This window comes from Chiroxiphia lanceolata, chromosome 8 (genome assembly GCF_009829145.1).
Source record: "Chiroxiphia lanceolata isolate bChiLan1 chromosome 8, bChiLan1.pri, whole genome shotgun sequence".
In the NCBI taxonomy this organism is placed as follows: Eukaryota; Metazoa; Chordata; class Aves; order Passeriformes; family Pipridae; genus Chiroxiphia; species Chiroxiphia lanceolata.
Window position 1 is genome coordinate 7,191,077 of NC_045644.1, and position 27,721 is coordinate 7,218,797.

Consider the following 27,721-nt stretch of genomic DNA (forward strand, 5'->3'; position numbering starts at 1 on the left):
AAAATAATTTCAGCCCGAATCAGTAACAGTATGAAAGCATTGCCTTTTACTGAACTGCTTTTGTGCAGTCCTCAAGGAACTGAGTTTAACTGGGCTTTGGAAAGAACTGTGTTATCATAAAGTAAACAGAGTCTTACCTGCTCAGATGAGGTGTCAAACTGCAAGACATTGTTAACATGCCTTGAGTAAATACAGTCTGCTAACAAATTGTTTCCTTTTCTGGTGCTCAGTATGCTTTTGGGTTTTTTTGCTGTAATTGGCATTAGTTTCTTATTCATACTTAATAGAACGTTTTGTTCAGATACCAGCTTTGTTATGTATTTCTGGTTACTGAAATTCCTGCAGCTGTGCTGGTATCTTTTGAAGTGTAGAACGCCTCTTTTGTACACAGCTTTTACCTTTGGGCAAAAGGAAATCTCCACTCCCGTTCTTTTAATGAGCAAGAGGGCAAAATAATTCCTCCAAGTCACTTGAAAGGGCAGGACAAGATTTTTCCGTTGTAATCATTCAGTGTTTTCTGAGAACAGACTTCAAATGTTCAATTGCTAGTTTTCAGTAACTGTGAGAAAATAAAGCTGCAGCTGAAAAACAAACAAAAAAAGAAACGTATGAAATCGGTTTTGAAAACTAGGTGCCAGCATCTGAGTCATTTTTGTACAGACATTCACACAAACTGAATCCCTAGAAAAAAAATGCTTTGATGATACACCCTGAGCAACTAGAAAAGCTGACTTTACTGATAATTTTTTGCATTGGATCTTGGATGTTCAGGCTGTTCTTTAGACAAAATATCCTCCCATCAAAACTTCTGAATGGGCTCTATGAAGGTTCTTTACAACATCCTTATAATGCCCAGAATTAGGAACTGACTCCTCTGCTCCCGTTCAGTTTTAGTGCTCTGAGAGGTTTTGGCTCAGTCAGGCAGCTGGAGGAGAATATTTGTGTAATTTACTGAAGTTTCATTGAATAGAAAACCCATTCCCTACACTGAAGTTTCAACAGGTTCTAGAAGAGTGTGGACCTTTATGGAGAGAGAGTAAATGAGAGAAATATTGAGAGTGGGTAAATGAGATTAATTCCAGTAGTCCTGTAACAGGATTCTCAAGCAAAGTCAGTAGGTCCTGCAGGTGCTTTCCTTGAACCTTCCCAGGCTTAGAAAGGTTAAATGTAGCTCCCAATTAACTAGGTTTATGACTCTCATAACTTAAAAAAAAAATAAAATAAGAATAACCTTTACAGCAAGAGGTGTCCAGCACACAAAAAATGGGTTGTCCTGGGAGGTTGTGAAGTTGCCATCCATTCAAAACCTGACTGGAAACGATCCCAGAGAACCTGCTGTGGCTGCCCCTGCACTGTGTAAGGGCCTGGACTGGAGCTCTCCTGAGTTCCCTGCCAGCCTCAGCCCTTTTGTGTCTCAATGATTAACTGGACTCAGCAAAAGCATATTTGTTTATATGATCTGAGAGTTATAGTTTCTGGATTTGTAATGTAATCTGTAATAGTCTCTGGGCACAAACCACCATAATTTCTGTTTATTTTCTATTTTAAAATAAATAGAATGCTTGTGCATTCTCTTCAGCTTCTCCCTTATGAAAACAGAACAAAATGTGGCCTTAATATATGTTTTTAAAACTCCTGTAGTAAAATAGGTTCTTACATCTCTTTTAGAGATAAATAATTGGAATGTCATTATCAAATACAGTGGAATATCTGTCACAGTGTTGTGCCTCATGAGAGTGCAGGGACTGTGCTACCTATCTTGGGAACTGGACACAAGTAACCCAGACTGCTGGTGATTATGTTAGAGTTCAGATATATCCAGTCATTTTTATCAGAAATATATGACTTAATTTTCCTGATGTCAGTTGTCAAGACGTATTTATTTTAACATAGTTACCAACTCTGTCTTTAAAAGTGTTGCTGTGCTTCTTTGAGATTTTAGTACCAAAACTGTAATTATAATCCTTATGCCTTCATCAGGAAAGATGTCAGTAAGGTCTTGATAGAAGCTGAAATTCCACAGAGTAACAGAGAAAACTCAACTGGGAGCTCTAAGCCAGCCTGAGCTGCGGACAGGGCTCTGTACTGTGGTTTGCAGCGTTCATCTCTCCAGGGCTGCCCTCTCTCAAGAAAACCATTCAGGCGGGAGCCTCCCCCTTGCCTCCCTCCGTCGCTGGGTGCGGGGAGATCGCTCCACCCTCGTACCGACCAAAAAAAAGCTGCATTTTTACGGTGCTGAAGGTGTGAGAGGCTGCCAAGCAAACACTGCGTTTCCCCCACGGAGCGGAGCAGAGCTGAGCTGAGGGTATTTCAGCACTGCTGGTCCTGCAGGAGGAGGAAACCTGCAGCTTCCACAGCTGGGTTCTACCACAGATAAAGGCACAGCTGCAGTGGGAGGAGGCAGGAGAGGAGACGATGGGCAAAGAGGGGCAGAAGTTACTCTAAGAAAAATTCTTGCTAATCCCAGTTCCCACATTCACTCTGCAGCACTAAACTTTCTTCCAACGAAAACTTTTTTCCCTGGACTATTACTGGAAAGCAGAAGCAGGGAGAGTTTGCTCACACTTCTGTTGCACACAGCAAACTTCTCCTTTTAATTCTGAATATTATTTACATATAATACATTACAATATAATATTATTTTTGCTACTGGGAGAAAAAATGGATGCATTTAGAGCATTTGAAAATGAGTCGCTCTTGCCCAGTTCCTCTGGTCCTGCCAGCTGGGATCCCTTCCGTCATCCCTTGGACTCCATTCAGCCCTGGCACTTCAGGCTTCTGGCAGCAGTAATGTTGGTGGTGACCTCCCTGTCGCTTGCTGAGAACCTGGCTGTAATCCTGGTAACTTTTAAGTTCAAGCAATTGAGACAACCTGTCAATTATGTTGTAGTCAATTTGTCTGTGGCTGATTTCCTGGTCTCACTGACTGGCGGCACCATCAGCTTTCTAACAAATCTAAAAGGTTATTTTTATATGGGATACTGGGCTTGTGTACTGGAAGGATTTGCTGTCACATTTTTTGGTAAGCTTGATTGTGTTTGTAGTTGTATGTTCTTTTCCTCCAACTTCCTTCGATGTATTTTACTGCAGCTCCCCAAGTCACTACCTTTGCATGCCTTTGAATTCAGTGGTGCTTTCCCCAGATATTCTGTACTGGAACACATGTGCAAGTGAAAAACGTCTCTCTCTCTCTCTCTTTGTGTCATATACATGGCCTGTCCCATGTATACTGGTCATTGAATGTGTTTCATATAATGCAGAAAAGCTTGCCAATAGAATAACAGTGTTGTGGGGTTTATAGTAAAACAATTTCAGGAAAAAAATCCCTATGCATAACTATTTTCAATAATTGTATTTAGGTGTGTGCATATATGGGTGAATAAGAGAGAGAGAGAAAGAATCAGTGGCTGCCCATAAACTGTGGAAAATCTCAGGGCACAGAAACCTCTTACATTCCCTACCCTGCAGCGGTTCTGAGGAGCAGAGACACACCTGTAACAGTCACTCTGCACACCTACAGCTTTTTGAGATTTATTTTTCACTCCTTTGTTCACTAAATACAAAAAAGTATTAGAAGTACTCCAAAAGGAATAATCATCACCATGTAGTTCCCTGTGTAAATATAGCTCTGCAGAATAAATGGGAAATAAGTTTTAAGTGGGACATCTACTTACTTGAGACAGACACTCGTTCCTGCCTCCTGCCCCTGTTTCTGAAGCTGCATAAAGACAGCTAGTAATGCTCCTCACTGCCCTAAATCCCACTCAGTGTTGATCCTCAGCCTGAAAAGGAGCCCCACAGCTGTTCTCCACCTGTTGGAGCTACACAGAAGGAATGTCAGTGAGGGACAGTGTTACCAAATCAATTAGTGGCACGTAAGCCATGTGCTGTGGAGAAAGATGAGGCTATTTCAAGATTTGGGTGGCCAACCAGGTGATCTGTGCCTAATAAACTGATAATTTGATGTTGTGGGCAGCTCTCTGTAGGTTTGAGTTTTATGACAGTCTGAAATATGACATTTTTTGCAAAGATAGCCTTTTGAAAATATATCTTAATTGGTTAATTTGGATGGTACACATAATTTGCAGCTTTTCAGAGTAGAACCAAATGAAAAATGAAAGTCATAGTCACTTGACTGGCCCAATTAGCTGCTTGGTTTTGTAGCTGTGATACTGTAGACTGACAAACTACACAAATATGAAATTCTTATGCTCTTAATTAATATTAGAATAAAGCACGTAAGTTGCACATCCTTTCATAACTTAGATCAATAGAAAAGGTGTCTAATGTGGTGGGGGGTCAGACACTGAAACCAGCTGCCCAGAGTGGTTGTGGAATCTCCATCTCTGGAGATATTCAGAACCCAGCTGGACTTGGTCCTGCACCACCCGGTACGTGGACCATGCTTGAGTGGGGAGAGGGGACGGTGACCCTCAGAGATGCCTTTCTACCCAAGCAATTCTGTTATTCTGTGATTTGGGATGATGTTTGCACTTCAGTGAATCTGCTCAACTTTTGGTGCTGTTTTCTTTGTTGCAGGCATTGTTGCTCTCTGGTCTCTCGCTCTGTTGGCCTTTGAACGGTACATCGTGATCTGCCGCCCCTTGGGAAACCTGCACCTGGAGGGGAGACATGCAGCCCTAGGGATTGTCTGTGTCTGGGCCTTTTCCTTCATTTGGACCATTCCACCAACAATGGGATGGAGCAGTTACACCACCAGTAAGATTGGAACCACTTGTGAGCTCAACTGGTAAGGCCGCTCTCGCGTGATATGGTAAAGAAATGAAACTTGCAGCTGAAGAGGCCTTGGGGGCAGGAATTTAAAGGAAAGGTTTAAACATCTCTGCAAAAAACGGATGCAAAGAAAGCTGTGATAAAAACAAAAAAAATTTTCCATGAACAGCTTTTAAAACAAAAATTTCTAAAGGGAGGAGCTTCCAGCTCTAATGGAAATAACTACCCTACACCTTGTGCTTTTTGTCAGGAGTCAAAGAGGACAAAGAGACAGATTTTTTCAGAAGAGCAGACAAAGCCCTGAGCAAGCTGGTCTGACCCCATAGCTGGCTCCACTTGGAGCAGGAGATTGGACTACATGTCCCTTCCCACCTGAGGGGCCCCACAGTTCTGTGGGACTGACCTGTGGCCACAGGATCCTGTCCTAGCTTGGGGCAGGGAAATGGCCCAGGGCTTCATCTGGTGATGCAGCTAGAGTTGTAAAGGGGCACTTGGAATAAAAGCAGTTGACAAAAATATTAGAGGCAGTTTTGAAGAGCAAAATTACTACTTCAAGAAAATAGTAACACCACATATTAGTAATACATACACAATGTATTTTGTATTTTATACAGGTACTCAGGAACTTATGCTGACCATGCATACATTATTGTGTTCTTCACCACCTGTTTTATAGTGCCTTTATTAGTGATTTTGGTATCCTACGGAAAACTGGTGCAGAAGCTAAAAAAGGTAAGAAGAAGCACTTATAAGTAAATTTTTAAAATGTTCATGTACGCAAATGTTTGGAACTTTTAATTTTGACTTTCTATAAAGATCAGACATAAGCAGATCAGAATTGCAGTCAGCAAACACACTCAGTTATTGTTAAATAATTATCCCTACAAACAGAAATACATGCCATGGTTAGAAGTGTTTTTTCGAAATGTGCAGTTTGCATCACTTATTAGTCATCTATTAGTCAAACATCATACAAATGAAAGAATGTCTGCCTCATAAATAAAGAAACTGAATTACCCAGTGTTGGTTTATTCACAATTGTACTTCAATTCAGTGACGTTTCTTAAGACTCAAACCAGGCAAATCAGAATGTAGCTTAAAATGACTCAATTGTAAATTTTAAGAGTGCTGGCTACTGGCTTGTAACAATTATATGCAGAGTGAGATGTAGCATTGGTAAATAATGCAATGCTGTTTAGTAAATAAAATATTAGATTGTCCAGAAATATTTTAAAGGCTTGAGAAATGCTTTTGAATTTTATTTAATGGTTATGTTCACCTGATTCAAAGAAGAAGCTGCAAAAAGTGAAAAAGAAGACAATAGAATAGGAAAATTCCTATCTGGAACTGGATTTTGGGACAGTATTTTGGGACAATATTAATATTTCTATTTACTGCAAAGCTGCCTTGCCTTATTGCTTCAGTAATAAATTCAGTGAGTTTCTTCAATTTACTGATGTTTTGAAAGTATTTGAGATAGTCAAATTGTATTTATTTTGAATGTTGTTCTTTCTAAGTAAAATGAAACAGAAGGGAACTTTGGGTGACACTGTGATTCTTCTGAAAGGATTTTTCTTGATTTCCTCACGGATTCTTTCAGGGGAGAGAAGGCTGAATGGCTGGGAGAGGTTGATTTCAGAATTAAACAAAAGAGGTGGGACGTGGATGGCAGGGGGGACAGCTGGTGCCTGCCAGGGAGTGGGGCCTGGAAGAGCAGGATATGAAGATGCCTGAAGAAAATCGTTGCTGAGGACTCAGGCTCTCCTAAGAGAATTTGTAAAACTATGGTTCTGTTATTCTGAATATCCAGAATTTCTATTAGTATTTTATTTCACCTGTCCTGCCTGACCTGCAGAGGAAATGGGATGAAGGGGGAGCAGAGGGGGCCAACTCGATGTGGGGGAAGAGGGACAGCCCAGAGCAGCCACCTCAGGCTCCTACTCCTGCTGGGGACACGGGGCTGTCCCTGAAGACCCGGGGGAACACAGGGCCACCTCCAGGAGGATGTTCCTGGGAGGGGAACCCATGGGATTGCCTGGGACATCACCCCAACAGAGGGGGTGTGAAGGACAGTGAGACCACTTGCATCTAGTGCTGTCATGGGACTACCAGAGCAGTGGCTGATCTGTTAATCAGATGCTTTAGCAGGTGCACAGAAAGGACCTTCCTCTTAAAAGCCTGCAAGTGAAAAACAAAGCAGGTGAGATGAGGAGCAAGGGAGGCACCATCAGTCACAGCAGATGTCATGAACGGCCCATTTTGCCATTTGAGTCAGGTCATGATGTCTTCTGGAAGGCTGGTCAGTGCCACATAGTGTGTGCCAGCATGGCCTGGAGCCACTCTGGTGTGATCTCACTGGGCTGTCTTTCTCACTTCTCTCTCTGCTATCCAGAAAGAATAGCAGTATTATTTAAAAAATCACACTTCTGGGTAAGTTGTTTCACACTTCCCTTGCAGCTCAGTGACCTGGTGGATGGCACAGCCAGGGAACAAGGGTGCCCTCAGGGGACCACATCACAGGTGATGTAGTTGTGACCATCTGGCTTATGCAAGTCCTGGCCTTTGGCTCTGAAAAGTCAATACCTGCAACATAATCTGTAAATCTATAATGAATTACCATATGGCCATATCTCACAGCTAAACTCATTTTCAAAAATCTGACTACAGTGAACTGAGAGAGGCCCAGGCACCAGAACTGGTGTCTTGGTGTTCCCAACCATCCCCTTTCCCAGATTTTGGCTGCCATGTCCCATGGTTGCCACAACGCAGACTTGGTCCCGAGCGGCACAGTTCTGTCTTAGTGAAGTCTGCCAGTCTCTCAGTCCTGGTGACACCAGCTTTACAGAGCCAATAGTGGCTTTCACTGCAACTGCAAAATTGATGAAAGAAATTAATTTTCAGGAAAAGACCAAATTAACAGTTTAGCACAGAGGTAAGTTGTTTTGGCAGTATGCCTTTGTTTGGAAGATAAAGCACCAGTACGTGGTTCCTTATCAGTTTTTAGACAGAAGGGAAAAGCCATAGATGAGAAAAAGGCCAGGCTGACAGACAAAGATGAAACAGTTGAAAGTGCAATCAGGGAGATTGTGTTCCTACCCCAGGGTGATTGTACTTCTGCTGAAAGGGAGGCTGGGCTGCTCTCTGTGTAGGTACAGCATATATGAAAAAATGCTGTAGAAATGTCATATAGTGACAGGGCATATCTTAGCTTTGCTCAATACCTAACACAGCCTTCACTGATGCCTAAGAACTTGTACCTATTATAACAATTCATTATTATTATTATTATTATTATCATTATTATTATTATTATTATTAAACATAATACATATGTATATATATTGTATATATGTTATATAACAACAGCATAAAAAAACAACATTAATTGCAATTTTCTACAGAGATGAGGACACCCCCCTCCCAGGAAGTGCTTCTATACCTCTAAAAGTACTAAATATGTTGAATTCTCTGAGTGCAGTTCAAGGGTTATTAGGGGAAGTGTCTCCATAGAGATCTAACGTTACTGCAGGAAGTTAAAAGGCCATATTATGCCAAAAAAAATCTACTTTATTGGCATGTATTATTTTAAGACCTGGCATCAGTTTCTTCTAGAGCCATACACCGTTATCATTAATTACTTCCATGTAAAACTAACATAACAGTGCCTTGTTTCACTAAGTCATCAGAAACAAAACAAGGATGTTTCCCAGAAAGACATTGTTTGACATCACATAATCACTGTATCAACATCTCTGCCCAGGCTGCTTGCATGATCAATGAGAGGAAGAGGGAGAGCATTCCTACTAAATGCCCCAATCCCCCTTTAATTCTGGTGTCATTAGATCATAGAGGCTCTTCTGGTGAAGGCCATAAAACACCACTGAGCCAGACAGACTCACCTGGTGTGGCCATCCCCCAGGGTGAGGGGGTTGCACAGCCTGAGCAGTGCTGTCTGTAACACCCATATCAGTCACCTACTTGTCTGCAAAGGCTACATGGACTAGAAAGTACTGGAATCCAGCTCACTGTCTGCTCATGACTCACTGTGATGCCCTTCTTTTTCACTTTGACAATAACAATAAAGCAATACTTAAGCAGAGGAAAGTTTAGTACTGCCAGTATAGGGTAATTCCTGTCCCTGAGCAAGGACTTTGACACCCTGTGGTCAGTAACAGCCTCCTCCTTTGCTACCACAAAGCAGGTCTGTCATCCCAGCATGGCAGGTCACTGCCCCGCCCACTAAAGTCACTGTTGGAGGCCTTGTTCTTTGTTTTTTAGAATCTTTTATCTCTTCTTTAAAGGTGTCAGAAACACAAGGCAGGCTCAGAACTACCAGGAGACCTGAAAGAGAAGTGACCAGAATGGTGGTTGTTATGATCATTGCCTTTCTGATCTGCTGGATGCCATACGCCGCCTTTTCCATCCTCGTCACTGCAGACCCCTCCATCGAGCTGGATCCTTGTCTGGCAGCAATCCCAGCTTTCTTTTCCAAAACAGCTACTGTTTATAATCCAATTATTTATGTCTTTATGAACAAACAGGTAATGTATGCTCTCAAAGTGTCTTTAAAACTCATATTTTGCTATTTTATCTTGCTTTATAGTGAACTATTTCTGCCTGCCTATGTGTTAGTTTACAAGCATTACAACATCCAGCATTTAGAACAAAAAAAAATAATCTGCCTGCCGTAAGATAGCATAAGCCTCTGTGCATTATTAAAATATAAGTGGTAATAATTATTAGGTTTAGATATTATAAAGGAAAATCAGCCCTTAGTGAACATCAGTTGGTTTTCTGTATGAAAATTCTGTTCTAAAGACTGTCCCAGTGTATTTCAATAATTCTTCAGGAATGCAACACCAATAAGCTGATTTTGAGGCGGGGTGGAACTTTTCAAAGCTTGAATTTGTCTCAGGGAAATGCTGCATTTGTGGCTGTATGTGCAGTGGGGTAGAAGCATTGCATGTGCCCATGGACAGGGAGCTTTCTTCTCTGGAATGAGGGCAGAGGGTCAGATGCAGAGGAAAGGAACTGCCGTGGGGCTGGGCCGGAGTGCTGTGTGCTCAGAGTGGTAACAAGTATGATAACAAATGTGCACAGATTTCTGCAGGGAATGAAGCTACTGAGAGTGGTGCCATCAAGCAGAGAATAAGCATGTAAGCGAAAAGAAAAATAGTTAAGTGACCACTGGATAAGAAGTGGTGAATACATCTATTTATTCAGTCAGACAGCTATTGCTTGTCTCTCATGCTGTGGACAGCACCCTGGTCTCCCAGTGCGGGGCAGATGCTGCTCTTCCCCTGCGTGTGGATGCAAACAACAGACAAACCACCTTTGAATTGCTGAGATTTAGTGTATGAAAGCAGCTCTTGAGTCTGGAGGAATGACCAGTTCTGTCCATTAGATGTGGTTAGTTACAATCAGAAGAGGGAAATAGTTTGGGTCTTTTGAGAACATCATTCGTTCTCAGGTTTAGAGTTCTTCATTGTGGCATGGGCAAATACATTTTTTAGGGTTATTTCTTTATATTCCCAGCTGATTCACGAGAGAATTTCTAAGAGTTTTAGCTAACACACAGACTAATTTATAGAACTGTTTTAAAATTTCTCATGTGTTTTGATTGATCTCCTGTTTTTTCACCTTTCTAGTTCAGGAGGTGTCTGATTCAAATGTTCAGGTGCAATGCCACAGGAATTGCAGAGTCCAACGTGAACCCAACTTCAGAGAGAGCAGTGCTAACCCAGGACAGGGGAGGCAGTGAGATGTCCACCATGGCAGTTCGTAGCACCACTTCTGAAAGGAAAATTGGAGATGAACATGGAAATTGCCAATCCTTTGCTCAGTTGGCATCTTCAGGAAACAGAATTTGTCCCATATAGAGTGGGAGATGCGATCATTAACGCAGTGCTACAGTGTATTTCAGTGTTACAGTCATCTACTATAAAAATGTGTTGTCACTGGGGACATTTTACCCCTGTGGGCACCGGAGGTTCCAGCTCCTCCATGCACGTAGGAGCTCCCTGGCTCTGCAGGTGCAAATGCCCAGCCAGAAGGTGAGTCCCTTCCTCCTTCCTCCTCTGTGTTCCCCTTTCCAATCCACAGCAGGCAGTGGCACCACACTGCTGTTCTCCTGTGAGGAGCAGTTGTGTCTCTGTCTCTCCTGTCCTTAAATTCCTTTTAATTGAGTTATTGATCCTGGCACAAATTATTGACTCCTTTGCTTTCAGAAACAAGGAGTACAACATAAGTACACTTTCTGTAAACAGTGAAGAAGAATGGAAATTGCCATCTTTCCATCTCAGGTTAATTCACACAGCGCTGTGCAGCAATATACTTGGCTTTAGTGGAACGTCACTTGCACATGCAAAGCCAAACTAGGCTACAAGTGTAATAAAGACAGACTTCTGTGTTAAACAGCCTTTGGGATCATTGTATGAAATGTTGCTAAGAACTGGCATATCAGATTTTTAATCCCATATAAGATCTACCTTTATTGAATGCATTTTAGAAGAAAAGGCAATGGCTGACTATATTTATATACTTTAGTATGGAAAACCAATATTTCTAGAGAAGATATTAATACAATACCAATTGAAACAAATGTTACTCCATAGTGGTATAGAGAAGCTACAGTAACTCTGTTCTGTACAGGCCTTACAATAGAAACGGGATATGGAATGAATCATCCATGGTTCAGTTTTACTTCAACAAAATTAGAATTATTCAAGGTAGAGTGTATCTGACATCCAAGACAAACATGTTACAGTAGGTACCTGCTTAGGTTACTGCTGATGTTTTTTGTTTCATCAAAGACGTAAGAATTATTCAATAAGATCTTTCTGTTAAAAGATCCTCTATAGGTAAAATGTGATCCCTGCAGGAAGTGTATTTCTGTAGTGCTTTCCCTTGACTCTCTGTGGGGGCAGTTTCTTTGGCCCTGCTCTTGTTCCCTTTACCCAGCTCCCTGCCATGCCTCCTCTCCCAAAGGGCAGCTCTGCCTGTTTCACCCTCAGCACCCTTCACCCCGGCGGTGAAGATACTTCACAATTCCCTTTTTTAGAGAAATTTAGTTGCAAGACGCAGACAACTAACTTGTAACATTTTAAAGACATAATTTTTAATAAGCAATTTTTATACATTGTGATCTTCCTTTTAATTCATCCTGGACTCAAATTTGTTTTGAATTTGATCCTTTTTCTGGGTTCTGAGTAGAAGAATGTTCAGATTCGAATGCCCTGATTTCAGAATGGTAAGATCCAAAAGAGGTGAGTTACTGCACAAATAAAATCACGACCTGCACATGTGAGAACTCACTGCAAAAGACTCTACAGTCTTCCTATTCATCTCACAAAATTTCATTAGGTGACTGTCTTTTACAGTGTCATTTTGGCAGGGCTCAATCTTAAAGCCAAGTGCTGATCCTTATTCTGACAGCCACATTCTTTACCTTTAATCCTGTGGCATCTAGAGCAGAAAAGTGAACAGATCTATATGCCTCTTCTAAATGTTTTGGAAATATTGTGAGACAGGAAGGGTAAGGTATTCAGTTATTATTGCATGCACCTTTTTGTGCTCATTAGTCTGTTAAAACAGTCAGATATGATCTGAAAGTAAAAATTCTTGCATTTAAGACTCAGATTTTCTCTTTCAAGGATATGTTGACCTAGGTTAATCACATGATAATGGTATTGGATATATTAAATCATGAAGAATTGGCAGAAGTGCTAGTGTTTAATTAAAAGCACCAGAATTACTTTATCTCCTGAGAAGGTTAAGATATGTAAAGTACAGCTCTGTAGTACCAAATAAGGCAACAAAACTTAAGTAATGGCAGTGAAAAAACACAATGTAAAAATGCACAGAAAGCCATAGAAAATAGCAAGTTACCATGAGGTTCCCCACCTGATTACTGGCTGTGTCATCCTCAGTGAGGGTCACTCAGGATGAAGTGGTACTTGTAGAACATTTCACCAAGGAAAACCTGCTTTGCATCTGTAAATTAATTGAGGACACCAGTTTGTAAAGACAGTCAAAGACAGTGTCTTTAACTAACACAAGTGGGTCCCCACCCATTAAATGCAGCAGCAGCCAGTGCAGGGTGAGCCGGGGGTCACATCACTGCCGAGCAGGGCAGGGGGACACTGACACCAGACATGAATTACTGCTCTCAAACACTATAGGGCAGGGGATTGATAGAGGACCCTCAGGGCACTGCTCACATTCCCCCACAGGGCAGACAAATAGCTTTGGCCTTTTTATAAGGGAAAGGGAGAACTACAGCACAAAAGGGACAAACCAGGAATTCTCAGAGGGAGAGAGCGTACAGAAGAAACCGAAAAGTCGTGACACTAAGCCCTGCTTCCTTTTGGCTGGTCATAGGCAACAGCTAGAAAGACAAGGCAAGATTTTTCTCTCAGGTCCAGAGGTCTCCCGTACCCATCCAGCACTCCCCTCACAGACACCTGGGCTCCTGCAGAGATGAAAGTTCTAACGGGATTTTGTTTCCTGGGCAAAACTAATTGTCATATGCCTTTATTTTCATGGGAAACAGTTTCGAGATAACATTCAGGGACTGACTTTTAGAAAAAGATTTGTTTAAAACTTATGTAGAAACTGCAGCATTTTCTGTACTGTCTGGTTATTAAAATTGGAAGATAAAAGGAAAACATGGAAGAAAACCCAAAATCATTTTCCCGTGCAATGTTAGAGGCTTCAAATTGTTCCTGTTCTCTGGACATCAATAAAGCACTAGCACTACTTTTCTCAGAGAGAATTCTTTGTTGAGGTGTTAGTTTTTTTAATTAAAGGGAATTTTAACCACTTTCTTGCTGTTTGCATTCTGCTGTTATGCAGACCATTAATTAAAGGTGTAACAGCAGTATTTAGACATATAGAAGACAAAAAGTGTTTACAAACTTCACAGTCAAAGATTTAGAGAAGCATTATACAGATCCAAAATAGCACTGAAGACAATAGATAATTATGAAAAAGCAAATTACATATGTGTCAATGATGGTAACACTTGCACTCAGTGACAAGAATAACAACAAATGAGGATTAGTTAGAACAAAAATATGGAGACTCTTGCATGTGAACTTCTCCATGCACTGCAATGGCTATTGTGGACATCAAAGATATGTGGCTAAAATAAAACAGAGGGTATGAATTCATGAGATAAGGCAACACAGTAGTAGTGGCCAGAGGAAAAAAAAGAGATTAGAAGGAATAATATTAATTTTGGACATGAACAAAATATTTGTGCCAAAGTGAAATGAAGATGGTTTCCCATGTCAGAGGAGACAGTTTTGCCCTTGACAAAACAGGATTGTGAGAGGAAGAAAGAGTAGCAGCAGTGCCAATCACAGAAGAGATGGTCAGACTTACAGCTCTGGACACACAGCTTTGAAATTCATTGTGAAACATTCAGAAAGAGAGACTGGCTGAAACACAGAACTGGGAAGGCTGGAGATACCTTAGAAGTAGAAAGCTGGATTAGCATGCTATTAGTGAGGGTAGTAGAAGGCATCCACAGGAGTGGAGGCAGTCTCACAGGTTATGCAGGGAAAAGTGGATTGAACTTCAGAGGATGGTGAGATAAGGAGGAAGTTTCATGTCCTGAGTGACTGGCCAAAGAGTATTATCATAAGGAAATCAATGTTTAATAGTGTGAGATGCAGTGCAGGATATTAGGATGAGGGCTATAAGCAGTACCACAAAAACAAGTGGAAAACATAATCTGGACAACCAGGTTTACAGGTGTAAATAAACATTTGCTGGGAAGCAATTTCTCAGGGTGAAACACATGAAAGCCTGAGAAAAGAGAGTATGATCTGAGCCATAGAAGGAGAACATGGTGCCACTGACTTTGAAGAGTGTCAGACATAAGGTGATGGCTGGGGAGGGTGCAGGGAGCTCAGCAGCTTCCCAGAGAGAACCAGCTTTGCATTGTCCAGGGAAGGAAACAGAGAAGGAAGAGAAACTGCATATGAGAGAAATAGGGATAAGCAGCATTCCTTCAGTCTGCCAGGACCAGTGGGACCAGCATGAACGCATCAGTAGCTTATTCCAACAGAGAAGTTCATAATTCCATTAAATGTACTGAAAATCACTTGAGCAGTACCTCAGTGGCACACAAGGGTTCATCATCTAAACCTTTGTTCCCAGTGTGGAGCTCTGTCTTGAAGGTTTCTGGAGAACCAGCTCATGTCTAGTTCCACATGGAGTTCAAGGCCTGACTGCCACTGTTGAGATTGGAATCATTCTCCTTTTGCACCAGCCCCTCTGGCAACTTTAATAATTATGTTTATGGTTGTCTTATATCATCTTGCCACCCTGTCAGACAAATACTGACATCCCCAAGCACAGACATACAAATATAGGCTGCAACAGGGTGATATGAAAATTAGCAGCTCAGGACAAATAGGAAATTAATATTAGAGTCTAATTAGTCTTGATTTCATTTGGAGAAGGAATTAATTAGTCTTAATAGGACCACAGAGGCATCACAAATGTTTTCTTTCCATCAAACAACAGCTGCATTGAACAATTAACAAATCATTCTCATAAAACACAAGGTTCCAGCAATATTTGTCACTGTCCATAACACTGATATTTTTCAGGCCCTCACAAGTGTTTTCTGTAAGGGCCAGATTTTGTTTGGTTTATTAATATGAGAACTCCCATAACTGTGGGCAAAGACATTTTCTTGAAGAAGGTATTTACCTTCTGCACATACAAACAAATGGGTTTTTGTAAATGTTGATCAATTCTCCAGCACTAACATTCTGCATCTCTAATGAGTTCCTGTCTCTGTGAGAGGTTCCCATCTTTGATACAAACAAGGAATAATAGAACCATGGGATGTTTTCATGTTAAAATGTCTTCAGTAATGCTTTTCAGGAGGAGAGGGATACCGTCCTTTCCTGCCTGTAGGTCAGAGAGTACATTTTAAAATGTGTAAACACATTGTCATAGTGGGCCAACCAAGCAGTGTCAGTCTGGGCACGAAGTGCTACAGCGTTCCCAGGAGTTGATTTTTAAAGTCTTTCAATGTAACACAATAAAAAATCTTAGATCTACAAGCAAAAAAATGGGTGGAGGAGTGGGCTTTTTTTTCTTGGAGTTGTGCATAGTGACTGAAGAGACACCTCTTGCATTATGTGGTAAGAGCATGAACATTTTACCATATGCAAAAAGTAATTCAGGCAATGGATGGTTTTAAGACCTTAAGATTTCATGACTAAAAGGTGTGAATGCTGCCAAAGTCAATTTGCTCACACTTATTGTGAACTAATAAACAGCATCTTGTGTCCTTGAATTTTTGTTTTGCCACCAAGAATATACCTAAAAATCACATTCCTTTAAAAAAAAGCATTGCCTCTGGTTTGCAAAACTAGCAATGTAACACTGCACTGTTCTTCTGCTTTGGGAACATTTATTGCATTTTAATGACACAACCTGGACAAAGTACCTGCCCTTCCTATAAACCTGCCATGACACTAAGGGATAATTGCTTTGTGGTTTTGCTTAAAAATGTCAGCATTCCTCCATCAATTTACTTGTTTGTAGTGGAAATAGCTTAATATATATATACATATAAATTATGGTTGTCATAAGAGCTACCATTGTGTTGTGAGGTCATGCTGGTTCCTTTGGGATAATGGTGAGAAAGGCACTAATGCTCAAGCCTGGCTAAATGAGTCACTGAGTGAAAACCAGAAATTATGGAAAAGGTAATAGCAATCTTGGGCCCCTTGTGATGCTGGAAACCTCAGATGTTTCAGCATGGAATCACCATCTCCAGGCTCCAAAGTCTTCTGCAGTGGTACACCAGAGATGCTCTGCATTTACACTTTTGCCAGTGCTTTCTTGTGGAAAAACGAACAAATCTGTTCTCAAAGCTGTATATTCTCAAGAAAAAAACCAAACCAAAACAAAACAAAAAAAAAAACCCCAAGTGGATTTTGACATGGGAAAAAAATAAAAATGGTTTTCAAAATCAATTATTTCAGTAAGATATAAAATGCTGAGGTTTAAAAATAGACTGTCCAGGCTATTTTCCATAGCCTCAAACGTAGAGAAAGAATACATTTTAAAATGTCATAAGGTCAGCTCACCTCAGCACCCATTAGCAGGGAGGAAGGTGAGAGCTTAGACACTGAATGATGTGTTGGTGCCCTTTAAAAAATGTTTGTGTTCTTGCTCTGCCAACAGACAGTGAGCACAGCTTCTCTAGGGAGTCCTTACTGCTTATTGAAGATACAAATGTCTTAATATGCAGATTTGGATTCTCCAAAAATCCATGTACTGTAGAGCACTGCTAGAGGAGATACCCACCTGCTTACAGTGTAGGGACATGGAGAGGGGCAGAGATCTTTATTAAAGACCAACTCTACCACAAATTCATCCTAAACCAGGTTATTCCAGCATAGCTCTGATGGAGATTAACCTCTACATCAACCATTTCCATCTCATTATAAACATGCTGCTCCTCTTGCAAATACTTTTGCCTTGTTTTTTTGGTGAAAAATGCACTTAACCACATGTTCTTTCACTTTTGAGTAACAAGACCTTGCCCTTGCCCACGCTGAATCTTTATTGCAAAGGCCTCTGAAAGCAAAAATACATCTAGCTATGAAAACATGTTTGAGAAACACATTTCTCTCTCTTTCTGACTTTAGATGAAATACTAATTCCTGCTTTTGTTTCCTGCTTTCTTCCATTCACTTCTTCTCTGGGCTCAGAGCAACAGCTCCAAAATAAAACACTTCTGATGCTCTCCCTCAGCTTGCTCTTACCTGCAGACCCGAGACCCCACTCAGAGGAGACGTTTTCTCCCAACAAATGCACTTGCAAAGGACAGAAGGTTTTGATAGTGAGATGAGATGACTTGTCTAAGCCTAAGTAGGTCTTAAACAAGCGTGTTCAGAGTCTCCATAACATTCCTCTACCACTATTCCAGTCTGAGTGTTCCTCCAGTTATACCCAGGGCAGACAAGTTTGCTCACAGTATAACTAGAGGAATGATATGAATATTCATTGTCTAAAACCTCTTCTGTTTAATTATGACCTCAGTGAAAATGATTATCCAAGAAAACAGAGTCATGAACATTAACAATAATTCTCATCTCAATTATTGAGAAATATAATTTTAAATGATTGGTGAAGAGAAGATTCCTAGAAAATTTATGATAATGTTCTTTATTATAATACTTTGTGTTATAGATTGTACTATTCTTTCTCTTTATTACATTTATATTGAAGTCTCTTTCCTTTTCTCTGTCACAAATATTTAAAAATCTGTAAGAGAATTTAAGAGCCTTTCAGCAATTTGGCACACCGGTTTTAGCTCAACTATTATCTTGCTGCATCATGATATTAATGTAGTCATCTCTCTTTAGTCTCAATGAATTGCTATAAAAATGTCAAACAATTAGATTATATTGGCCAATGCAGCCCTGTTTGATTGAGTACAGATGTAGGCCATGTCCCTTGAATCACACTGATGGAGAAGCAGAAAGGCTTGTAGAACTCCAGTGCAAATTTATTTCAATATATGTATCACTTCGGTTCCTAATGTCAGTACTTGCAATACTAATAACCAAAAAATGCTAAATAGGTATTTTCAGATGGAATAAAAGTCAATGTCATTCAGGAGAAACACCAATGAACTCTGCTGGAGGAGAAAAAAATGAAAATTATAAACCCAGCATAGAAGTCTGGTACAAACATAGACGCTGCTCCAGGGCACAGATGTGACTAAGCCAGAGGGGCAAAATGAACATTTCCTTTGCTTATGGGAATAGTACTGCCCAAGTCCTGTCTCTGCCTGGACCAGAAAATTTAACACTCACTTTTGTGTCAGGAAAGCAATCAGTGTATAAATACTTGATAGAGATATCTGGTTACAAATGTGTCAGTGTTGCCTCTGTGCCATTCTGGTGGTCACTAGGACTGCGACCTCCCTTCTTCTTCAAGTACAAAGTGTGCAGCACTTGCATGTACAGGCCTGGCATGGAATGAACAGCAAGGGACAAATCCTTACAGATGAAATCTCTCTCAACCATCAGGTGTCCACACAGACCACGCGTAGTGAAAAGCTAAAGCTGTGCTGTTAGAGCTTAAAAACTGCAAACAGCTCCTGTTCCACATATGATAAAAGTCCAGAAGGTGGGTAAGTTGTTCACATTTTGCTGGACCAGGCACACAATAGGCAAAGCACCCTGACAGTGTGTCTCCAGGGTATGAACTGCTTCAGCTGAACAAGTCTGTTTCCCACACTACCCTGGCAAATCTTGATCCATGAGCATCTGAGCTCCTACTTGCTCTGGAGCAGCGGTGCAGGAGAAGGGCCCCTGTGATGTAAGTAATGGGATTACTGGCTAATTATCAATAAAAACAAAGGCCCAGAGAGGATCAGATGCACAGTGACAAGGTTGGAACTCTGTCGAGATCATGCTTAGTGATTTAACTGCTGCCTCCCTGTGAGGACTAACCCACTGACTGCAGGTGCCCACCCCACACCTCAGCTGCAGCTCACACTGTGCTCATTCAGCTGAAATTCTGTGAGCCACTGCAAGAGTTACAAGCTCAGAGAAATTCTGAGGACATGACAACTGCAAATATTTTTTGAAACCCATTCTTTTCCTTCAACAGAAAATCTTAATTACTTCTCTCTGCCAGTGTATTTACAGGTAATTAATAAATACCTGTCACATCAGTAGAAGAACAGACTGTTCTGGCTGCTCCCGGAATGCTGAGAACTCCAGCAGACCAGCTCATTAATACCAGAATGAAGGTCAAGATGTCTACTCTGAGCAGATTAAATGTTTTCATCACAAACTTCTCCCCCTCCATTCCTCTCCTCTTCCAGGATATTGCAGATTACAGCTCTGACTATAATTCCACTGTCACCAAGCTCAGTTTGGACTTCAGTTCTCTCACCAAGCTCCCTTTGGACTTAAGAAGTTGTCCTCCTGCCATCCCCAGCAATTTTCCAAATGAACACTCCTGTCCAACAGTACAAAACCCTTTTCTCTTGCTGATGGATTGTGATCATGTCTTCATTGTGCTAATCAAAACAAATTGGGAGCACTGATTTGTCTCTTAAAATCTTGGCATTAAAAAGAAAAAGAAGGCAGAGAATAGCAGTGTGGACACCATTGCTGTGATATAAATATGATCTACCACCCAGTACCCGGTCAGATAATAAAACACCCATAATATATTATATTTTCACAAGGAAATCAGTACAGTTTATGGTTGTTCAAGGGAAACTACCAGCTGAAGTTTTGAAAAACTCACGTTTCATTTGGTTTGGTTGGTTTTTTCTGCAACTCTCCCTGCAACGTATTGATGTCTTTCACAATTGACATACTTGTGCAAAATTAAGGAAAAAACCACCCCAAGTTAAAAAGAATTTTAGATAATAATGAATCTGATTCAGTTGACTTTGGTGTCCTTATCTGTAGTTTATCTCAGTGCACTTGTGGCATGGAAAAGTTGTTATGTCAGTTGTTGAGTTGTTAAATATGGTTACGGTGGGCCCATAAGAACCAGAAGTCTGAACCACCTGCCTTGCTAAGAAACTTGTCTTGTGACAATAACCTTCCTTAAGAAAATTAAGTCATGAAAAAGGCCAGATAATTATAACAAAGATTTTTAGATGCCTGTTCAGAAAGTAAAACACAAACTCTTAATTAGTGCAGCCCTAGTTCCTGGAAAAGCTGTACATCTTTGTGAGCATCTGGTTTGTCCTGACAATTTCAAATGCTAAATGTCAAGTATGAGGCCATCAAGAAAAGGGACAGGTCATGAACATTCAGTCACAGAAAGGATGCAGTGCTTGAGCTCAGAACTGACTCTGTTTAATCTTGCCAGTTTTCACCCTCTTCTGCCATCATGTGTCAGGCTGAAGCATTTTATGAAACAAAGGGAAAATAAATCACAGGAATCATTCGGTCATAAAGAAGTATCTCCCTCAATGTTTCCCACACTGCCACCAAACTGAAAAGCCAAGTGAAAAGAAGGAGATGTTATGTTTGGAAATTTTTGCAAAGCTATTCAAATGCATATAATGTCTACTAATGACATCTTCAATTGCTGATGGTGACACAAAACACTAAGGATTAAGATTATGTTTATCAAAGATTATTTCCCTTTTAATTTCTTGTACCTTCCTGGCCCAAGATATTGGCCTTTACTTCTGAAAGGGGTCTTTATTTTGTTGCCTTCAACTGTATTGAACTCAGGACTTACAACACTCTTTTGACAGTGGAAGAATACTGTACTACTGTGTTTACAATGTTTATTTAACTATATTTAACAGTATACATACACATAATAACAGATCTCAAGACTCATATTTCAGGAAATATTATAATTGATATGTCATGCACTGGGAACATTGTTAATATTTCATACTGCATTTTTATAAAAATGGGATTAAGTGATCTAAAATTATTCCTCATACCAGAAGTCTTAGGTAACCATCTGGAAAACTGCAATTTATTAAATATGTTGCCACTCTTCTGAAATAAAGACTACTGTGACTACTGCTTTTGAAAATGGCACCTACCATGTTCATGGAAGACCCCACACATTCTGTTCTCAGTGGCTGAGAAACACTCTCTCATCACCTGAGGAATCACTTGGGTCTTCCACAGACTAGTCAGTATGTCAGAGCACATAAGCATCCCTTCAGATTTATCTTGACCACATCCTTAAAACCTCTGTTTGTAACTATCTGTCACTGTATCCACATGGAGACACTGTAGTTGAGGCCTGAATTAACACCAGAGAGGTACTTTCAGCAGCTTTTCCTGGTGGCTTTATCTTTCATCCAAACTAAAGAGAAGAAATAATTTACACTAATAGGATAGTTGGCTTCCCTTTGATATCCCATTCCTGGAGAGCTTTTGGGTCAGACAGGGTGTGAAAGCAAGGGTCAGAAGGCTTAGCAGGCTGTAAAGTCACTAAATTAGTGTTCAAACGCAGATGAATGGGCTTAAATAGTCATGGGAATGATCTGTACTACAACCTCAAATCTGCTGTTATTTCCCTGCCTACAAACACCCACAGCCATCAGCTGCCACGTTTTGGGATATGCTCCACCTTTGCAAAGCAAGGAGAGAGCCCTGCTGAGGGGACAAGCCCAGCACATGGGATGAGAAACCCTCCAGTGGCTGCTGATGGCAGCAGAATCTTAAAGAGGCGACACCAGGGACTAATGTCAGAGCTTCTCTTTTTGTTTTTTATCATTTTGTGGCAAACTCACTGCAGTTCTTTCCTGCAGACCATTTACAACCACACACTTTTCTTGGACAGCTACCTACTACTCAAATTATGTTCTTGTCCTAGAATATTATCAATAAATTCACCATGATTTTTTTCCTCCTCACATTTTTCAGATTACATAAATTTTAGCTGACCAATTCTTTTCATGCTCAAATATATTATAAAATGTCATTTCTGTTATAAAAGCTAATTGATAATGTGATTTGTTATGTTGCTGAGACATAATTCAGAAAGGTATTTTAAAGCCCTTGATACATGGAATAGCACTAACTGTTTAATATTTCTTGTATGAATGGATACAGTGCATGGGAATGATGTGGTGCCACGTAGATGAAATATTTTCAGAAGCTTTTATTCTTGTTGTTTGGGCTTGTGCCAATGTCGTTCAACGAGAGAGCTCATATGTCCTGAGCTGTATCTGCCGTAATTTATTCCTGGGTCATTAGTTGGTAGGATTTTTTTCCTGCAAGTTGCTGAACAATATATAATATTGTAAAAATTAAGAGCTCATAGTCAAATAAATGGAGTATTCTCTAGAATACTCCTCAAAAAAGTATTTTTTTAAACAATATTTTGATTTAATCTTTTTACTTCATAAAAAAATTTATTGCTTAATGTAATAATTTTTCGCCATTGTGAAAGTCCAGCTGGAGCACTGCACCCAGTTCAGGAGTCCCCAGTGTAAGATATGGAGCTGCTGGAGTGAGGCCAGAGGAGGCCACAGAGATGCTCTGAGGGCTGGAGCCCCTCTGCTCTGAAGCCAAGCTGGGAGAGCTGGGGGGGGTTCACCTGGAGAAGAGAAGGCTCCAGAGAGACCTGAGAGACCCTTCCAGGGCCTAAAGGGGCTCCAGGAGAGCTGGAGAGGGACTTGGGACAAGGGATGGAAGGACAGGACAGAGGAAATGGCTTCCCATTGCCAGAGGGCAGGGTTAGATGGGATATTGGGAACAAATTCTTCCCTGTGAGGGTGGTGAGGCCCTGGCACAGGTTGCCTGAGAAGCTGTGGCTGCCCCATCCCTGGAAGTGTCCAAGGCCAGGTTACACGGGGCTTGGAGCAACCTGGTCCAGTGGAAGGTGTCCCTGCCCATGGCAGGAGGTGGGACTGGATGAGCTTTAAGGTCCCTTCCAGTCCAAACCAGTCTGGGACTCCATGATAAAAGAACTTGCCTTTCTGAATTTGCTGTTCATACGTACTTAATGAATGGTTAAATATAATCCCATCTGCATTTCATCCCCATTCTTTCCATTGCAGTTATTAGCAAGTGCTCTTTCTACACAAACTTTTATAAGAAATCAACAGTCTTAATTCTGCTTTTGTATTTACAGCTGAAAACTTTGGTTCACTCATTTCATATTCAATTTAAAGAATGAAGACCTTCTGTACAGCACCTTGTATACCTATGCTACTGTTTAGTTCTCCAAATAATCTGAAACCAATTTGAAGGCCCCCCTCTTGGGGGTCTCATACATTACCAGATGAACAAACCCTTCTGTGCTGCACTCAGAGTGCTTTTGCTTGCACTGCCTGGACCTGCTGGCTCCCTCTGTGGGGAGAACACCTGCTATCGTTAGCACAGATGATTTGCTATGAGAGCACCTCACCTGGAAGTCTGAAGAATATCAGAAAATTTTGAGCTTTTAGTTCCTTAACCAAAACAGGTTCTGCAACAGCAGTTTTCTACAGCATTCCTTCTCGTCCTTGCCTTCCATTCTTGTTCACTGTCTTTAACAGAGAAGCATCCTGGACTCTCAGACTATACCAGCTGAGCTGCTGAATCCTTCCTCAGTATAAATAAGCAGCAGGTTCCTCTCCCGTGTTAAACTGCCATTGTAAACGTAAAAGAAATATAAAAGATGTTAAGTATCTGTGCTCTTTTTCTTTTGATATCATTCCCACTTCTACTACACATCTTCTCCTGAAGTGACTCTTTACTTTTGTATAATCATGTGCCCGCACATTGCTACAAACATATAATGGAAAAGAAGACATTATTTCTGGCACCAACTCCTGAAGGAATGAACTGATGTCTTCTTAGTGCACATTCACTCTGAAGTACAGTTCATCATCCACTCATGCAGTCCTACTATGATGATTTTATTGACTGCAATTTAGCACAGCAACACAGAGAACACCCCCACCACCCCAGGAGGTTTGGTTATGCCTGCACTTCATTACTGATTAAGTATAGGCTAAGTTATTTCCATCAGTTTCATAAATAAACCACAGTAGTAAATTATTGAATAAGACCATTGTACCTGGATATCGGTGGTTTTTCAAACCTTTGAAATCTTGAAGTTTTTATCTTGGATTATTCTCAAAGAGCAGCACTGACATTTCTGAAGCATTGAAACTTTTCTGCACTTTACCATTCATGAAACTTCTTATTTCAAGAAGGTGGAAGTTAATATAAATTCATAAGAACTGTCCTGTAGCAAGGCAGCCAAGGCTCCATGATTCCCATTGAATACACTTTTTTCCAAAGCCTTTTATGTTACACAGAAAGAGACAGCACTAGAAAGGTGGCATTCAAGGTGAACAACACATTAAGTGCAGAGAAACACAGTTTCACAGCAATGAATGTGTTGAAGTATGATGTGAAAATTATTATTGGAAATAAATAAGAAATTAACAATATAGTGGGTATGTGCTATACTGAACAAGTGTGAACACTTGCTTCCTTCAAGAGAAATTGCCTCTTCAAACTCAGCAATCCTTGAGCTTCCCAAATACCGTGAATGGGATTTGAAAAAGCAGCTGTGTCACAAAGACACAATGAAAAGGTACCTCATGAGACCTAAAAATAAACACATAGATGCCAGACCTTGGGAAAGGGACTCATGCCAGTATGTGGCAAAACATGACAAGTTCAGAGACTTGAAAATATCTTACACTGAATCCTTAATTTTCAGACTGGGTAACTTCAGAACAGTCTATGATCTCCTCTTACTTGGTATTGTTATCAAATGCTCAAATACATGCCACAAAAAATATATGTCCTGTCTAAATTAGGTTATAAAAGGGAATAAAAATTGTGCTTCTTATGGAACACAGTTTGACAGTGCAGCTGCAGTTCATATAAGGTCATCTAATTAAATTGTGAAAGCAACAGGGAAGAAAGCAGAAATTTATATTCTATTGTGTGCATACAGAAAGTATTTTGCATGTCATTATTTTGTAATTATGGTTTATATAGCCCTAGAGCTCTTACCAGGTTCTAACTGTAACACATCAGGTAGCCAAGAATAGTATCTTTTCAGTGCCATTTTAATGTTCTATCAGCATCAAACACAAAAAAACTGTTACAGGAAACAACACATCACCATTTTACTGGGGAAAAAAAAGACTCTTAAAATGGTTTTAGTTGCAATAACAATCAAAGATTTATACTTTCCATAAGTATTAAATTATTTTACATCTATTTCTCCTGCTATCACTACAAATAAAGTTTTAAAGCATGTAATTTAAAAATGCACTGCTGTTTAACAGAGCATATTACAAAATCCATACACATAATAATCTTATTTGGGATTTTGAAAAAACAAAGGTTCCCTGTGCACAGTGAAGGTTTCCCAGCACAGAAAGACTGACACAAATTACACCAAAATGATGTTGGGTAAACCATAGAGCACACAGTTGAAAAATGATGGATGAGTTGCAGGAAGATCTGAGGAAGTGTGAACAGTCTGTTCTTCTGTTCTGTCTCCAGAAGAGCTGAGAGAATCCACTTCCACTATAAAAATATGGCAAAAACCATTCTTATTTCTGAATATGACTGAATAGCAGAATGCTTTAAGTGCCATAATTTAACACATCTTCTCTTTGATTAATACTCTTTTACGTTCTTGCCACTATATCTAAGAAGCATTTTCTGAAAAAAACCAGAAAACTAGGGAATATTTCTGATCTGAATTCCTTCTCTCTTCAATTCTATGACAGTGCAAGTTATAACTAAAATTTATTTAATTAACCCTTATTTTAAGAGGTAAGTCTCATACACTGAAAAACAGCAATACAATTTTATAGACAGTACATTAAAAGTTGTTTTACTGAAAATCATTCCTCCTTCTCCAGCAAGATACCAGGTAGTCTGCCCTTTACCATGCAGACTGTCTAAAATAACTGCTGATCTTCTTGCAGTCTATAATTCATACCATTTATATTGCTTATGTTATGCTCCTGATGTACCTTTTCAGTCCCATTGCTTCATTTTGAAACAGTTTAGTGGAGTGCAAACTTTAGCTTTTGGTTAACTACGACAGAGCATCCCCAAAAATTTTATTTATATAAGAATGGTTACTCCAATTATGATATTGTATCAGTGGTCTTCTGACTCTCAGTTCTTTTAAGAATTGTCACAAAAAATTGTCACAGGTCACCTGAAAGGTTTCACTTCTATCTGTGAACCATCCATAGATCTACCGGCTTCTAGTTAATTTGCACAGTCTCTTGTACTAAGCTTTTTAATTCTTACTTTTAATGGAATCCCTTTTCTTGTGAATTCCACTCTTTTGAAGAATATGGACTGTCTGCCCGGTTGTTCTACCATTGCTCAGCAAATCTGGAAAGAAATGTTAGTGTCTGTGAGTTTTCAATGAAAGTTTTGAAATACAACAAAGTATCAACTCTAGAGCTTGGTGCTTTCACATTTAAAACTCAATGCAAAAGGATACCTTACAGATCCAGTTACGTATTTCTGAGAATGTAAGTTCACTCCAGTTTTTGTTTTCCCCATAGCTGATGTAACTACAGGTTGCCAAGTCCTAAGGCACTGCTCCTCACTGGAGAAATCCTATTCTTACCATGTGACCATCAACAAACACCCCACTAACGCTGTTTTAAGCAGGTCACTGTTGTGTTTGCAAGATCAACCTGTCAACACCACGGTGGTTCCTGCACACAGTTCACCTCCTATGGAAACTCCAGGCAAAGTTTGGTGAGGAGCAAAGAAGAGGAGCCAGGAGCCAGGGAGATACACACACCAGGTGTCTGAAGCAATAGCAAACACTCACTGTGGAACAGGATCTCCAGCCTCTCTGCATTCTCCTGCAGGCTCGTGTACCACTGGGTGGCCACTACACAGCCAACCCCAGTCAGGCTCAGCAGCATTGCTGTCTCTGTTGGTCTCTCTAGAGCGATATGTAGGCAACTAAACAAAACCATAAGTATGAGGTTAATAAAAGAAAAATGTACATCATGTACTAAAAAATATAACTAAATATACAGTGCATTTTAAAAGAAGGAGAAAGAATGCCAGATGGCATTTTCTGGTATGCTGAGCATAAAGTGCTATCTGACATTCATACAGCACCTTGAATCTCATGCAGTGTATTTAGGTAACTTTACATCTTTCCATGATGGAATTTTACCAGTAGGATTGCTTTCTGTCCTATTACTGTAGTTTAGGGCATCTCAGGAAATGTGAAAGGAGTGACACACTAACTTTTACAAAACACTGCAGAATATCTTTTGTAACATAGTCAAAATGTTGGGAATCACGTGAAAAGACATATTTAGATACAGAATATTGCAAGAACTGAAACCCTGCTCTGTGTCATAAGTATGATGTTAATTTGGAGGCCTAAAAGCAAATCACTTGAAATGTGGGATTTCATTTTTTTATTGCTGAATATTTAATTAAGTCTCTTTGCTTAATTTTTGTTTTAGTGATGGGATGGGACTGATATTCTGTAA

The 27,721-nt window shown here is 40.2% G+C and overlaps 2 protein-coding genes across 6 annotated transcripts in view; one reads left to right on the plus strand and one right to left on the minus strand.

Annotated features, from left to right (window-relative positions):
* Positions 1–2,661: 2,661 nt before the first annotated feature.
* Positions 2,662–11,093, plus strand: LOC116790159 (opsin-VA-like). The gene is made up of 5 exons (XM_032694901.1): positions 2,662–3,022; positions 4,540–4,750; positions 5,349–5,466; positions 9,036–9,275; positions 10,383–11,093. The coding sequence occupies exons 1-5, from the start codon at positions 2,662–2,664 to the stop codon at positions 10,611–10,613; spliced, it is 1,161 nt and encodes a 386-aa protein (XP_032550792.1). The 3' UTR covers positions 10,614–11,093.
* Positions 11,094–25,280: 14,187 nt separating this feature from the next.
* CFAP46 (cilia and flagella associated protein 46) overlaps positions 25,281–27,721 on the minus strand; it is a 64,312-nt gene continuing 61,871 nt past the window's right edge. For all 5 annotated transcript variants that reach the window (XM_032694188.1, XM_032694186.1, XM_032694189.1 and 2 more), the window contains 3 exons: positions 27,040–27,176; positions 26,502–26,588; positions 25,281–25,760 (listed from right to left, as the gene is read on the minus strand). In XM_032694188.1, the coding sequence (XP_032550079.1) occupies positions 25,624–25,760; positions 26,502–26,588; positions 27,040–27,176 (361 nt within the window). In that variant the 3' untranslated portion in view covers positions 25,281–25,623. The remainder of the gene's footprint in view (positions 25,761–26,501; positions 26,589–27,039; positions 27,177–27,721) is intronic.

Coding starts and splice junctions, on each gene's coding strand:
- LOC116790159 (XM_032694901.1), top strand. CDS start 2,662: ATGGATGCATTTAGAGCATTTGAAAATGAGTCGCTCTTGCCCAGTTCC. Junction 3,023..4,539: donor ATTTGCTGTCACATTTTTTG/GTAAGCTTGATT, acceptor TCTTTGTTGCAG/GCATTGTTGCTCTCTGGTCT. Junction 4,751..5,348: donor ACCACTTGTGAGCTCAACTG/GTAAGGCCGCTC, acceptor TATTTTATACAG/GTACTCAGGAACTTATGCTG.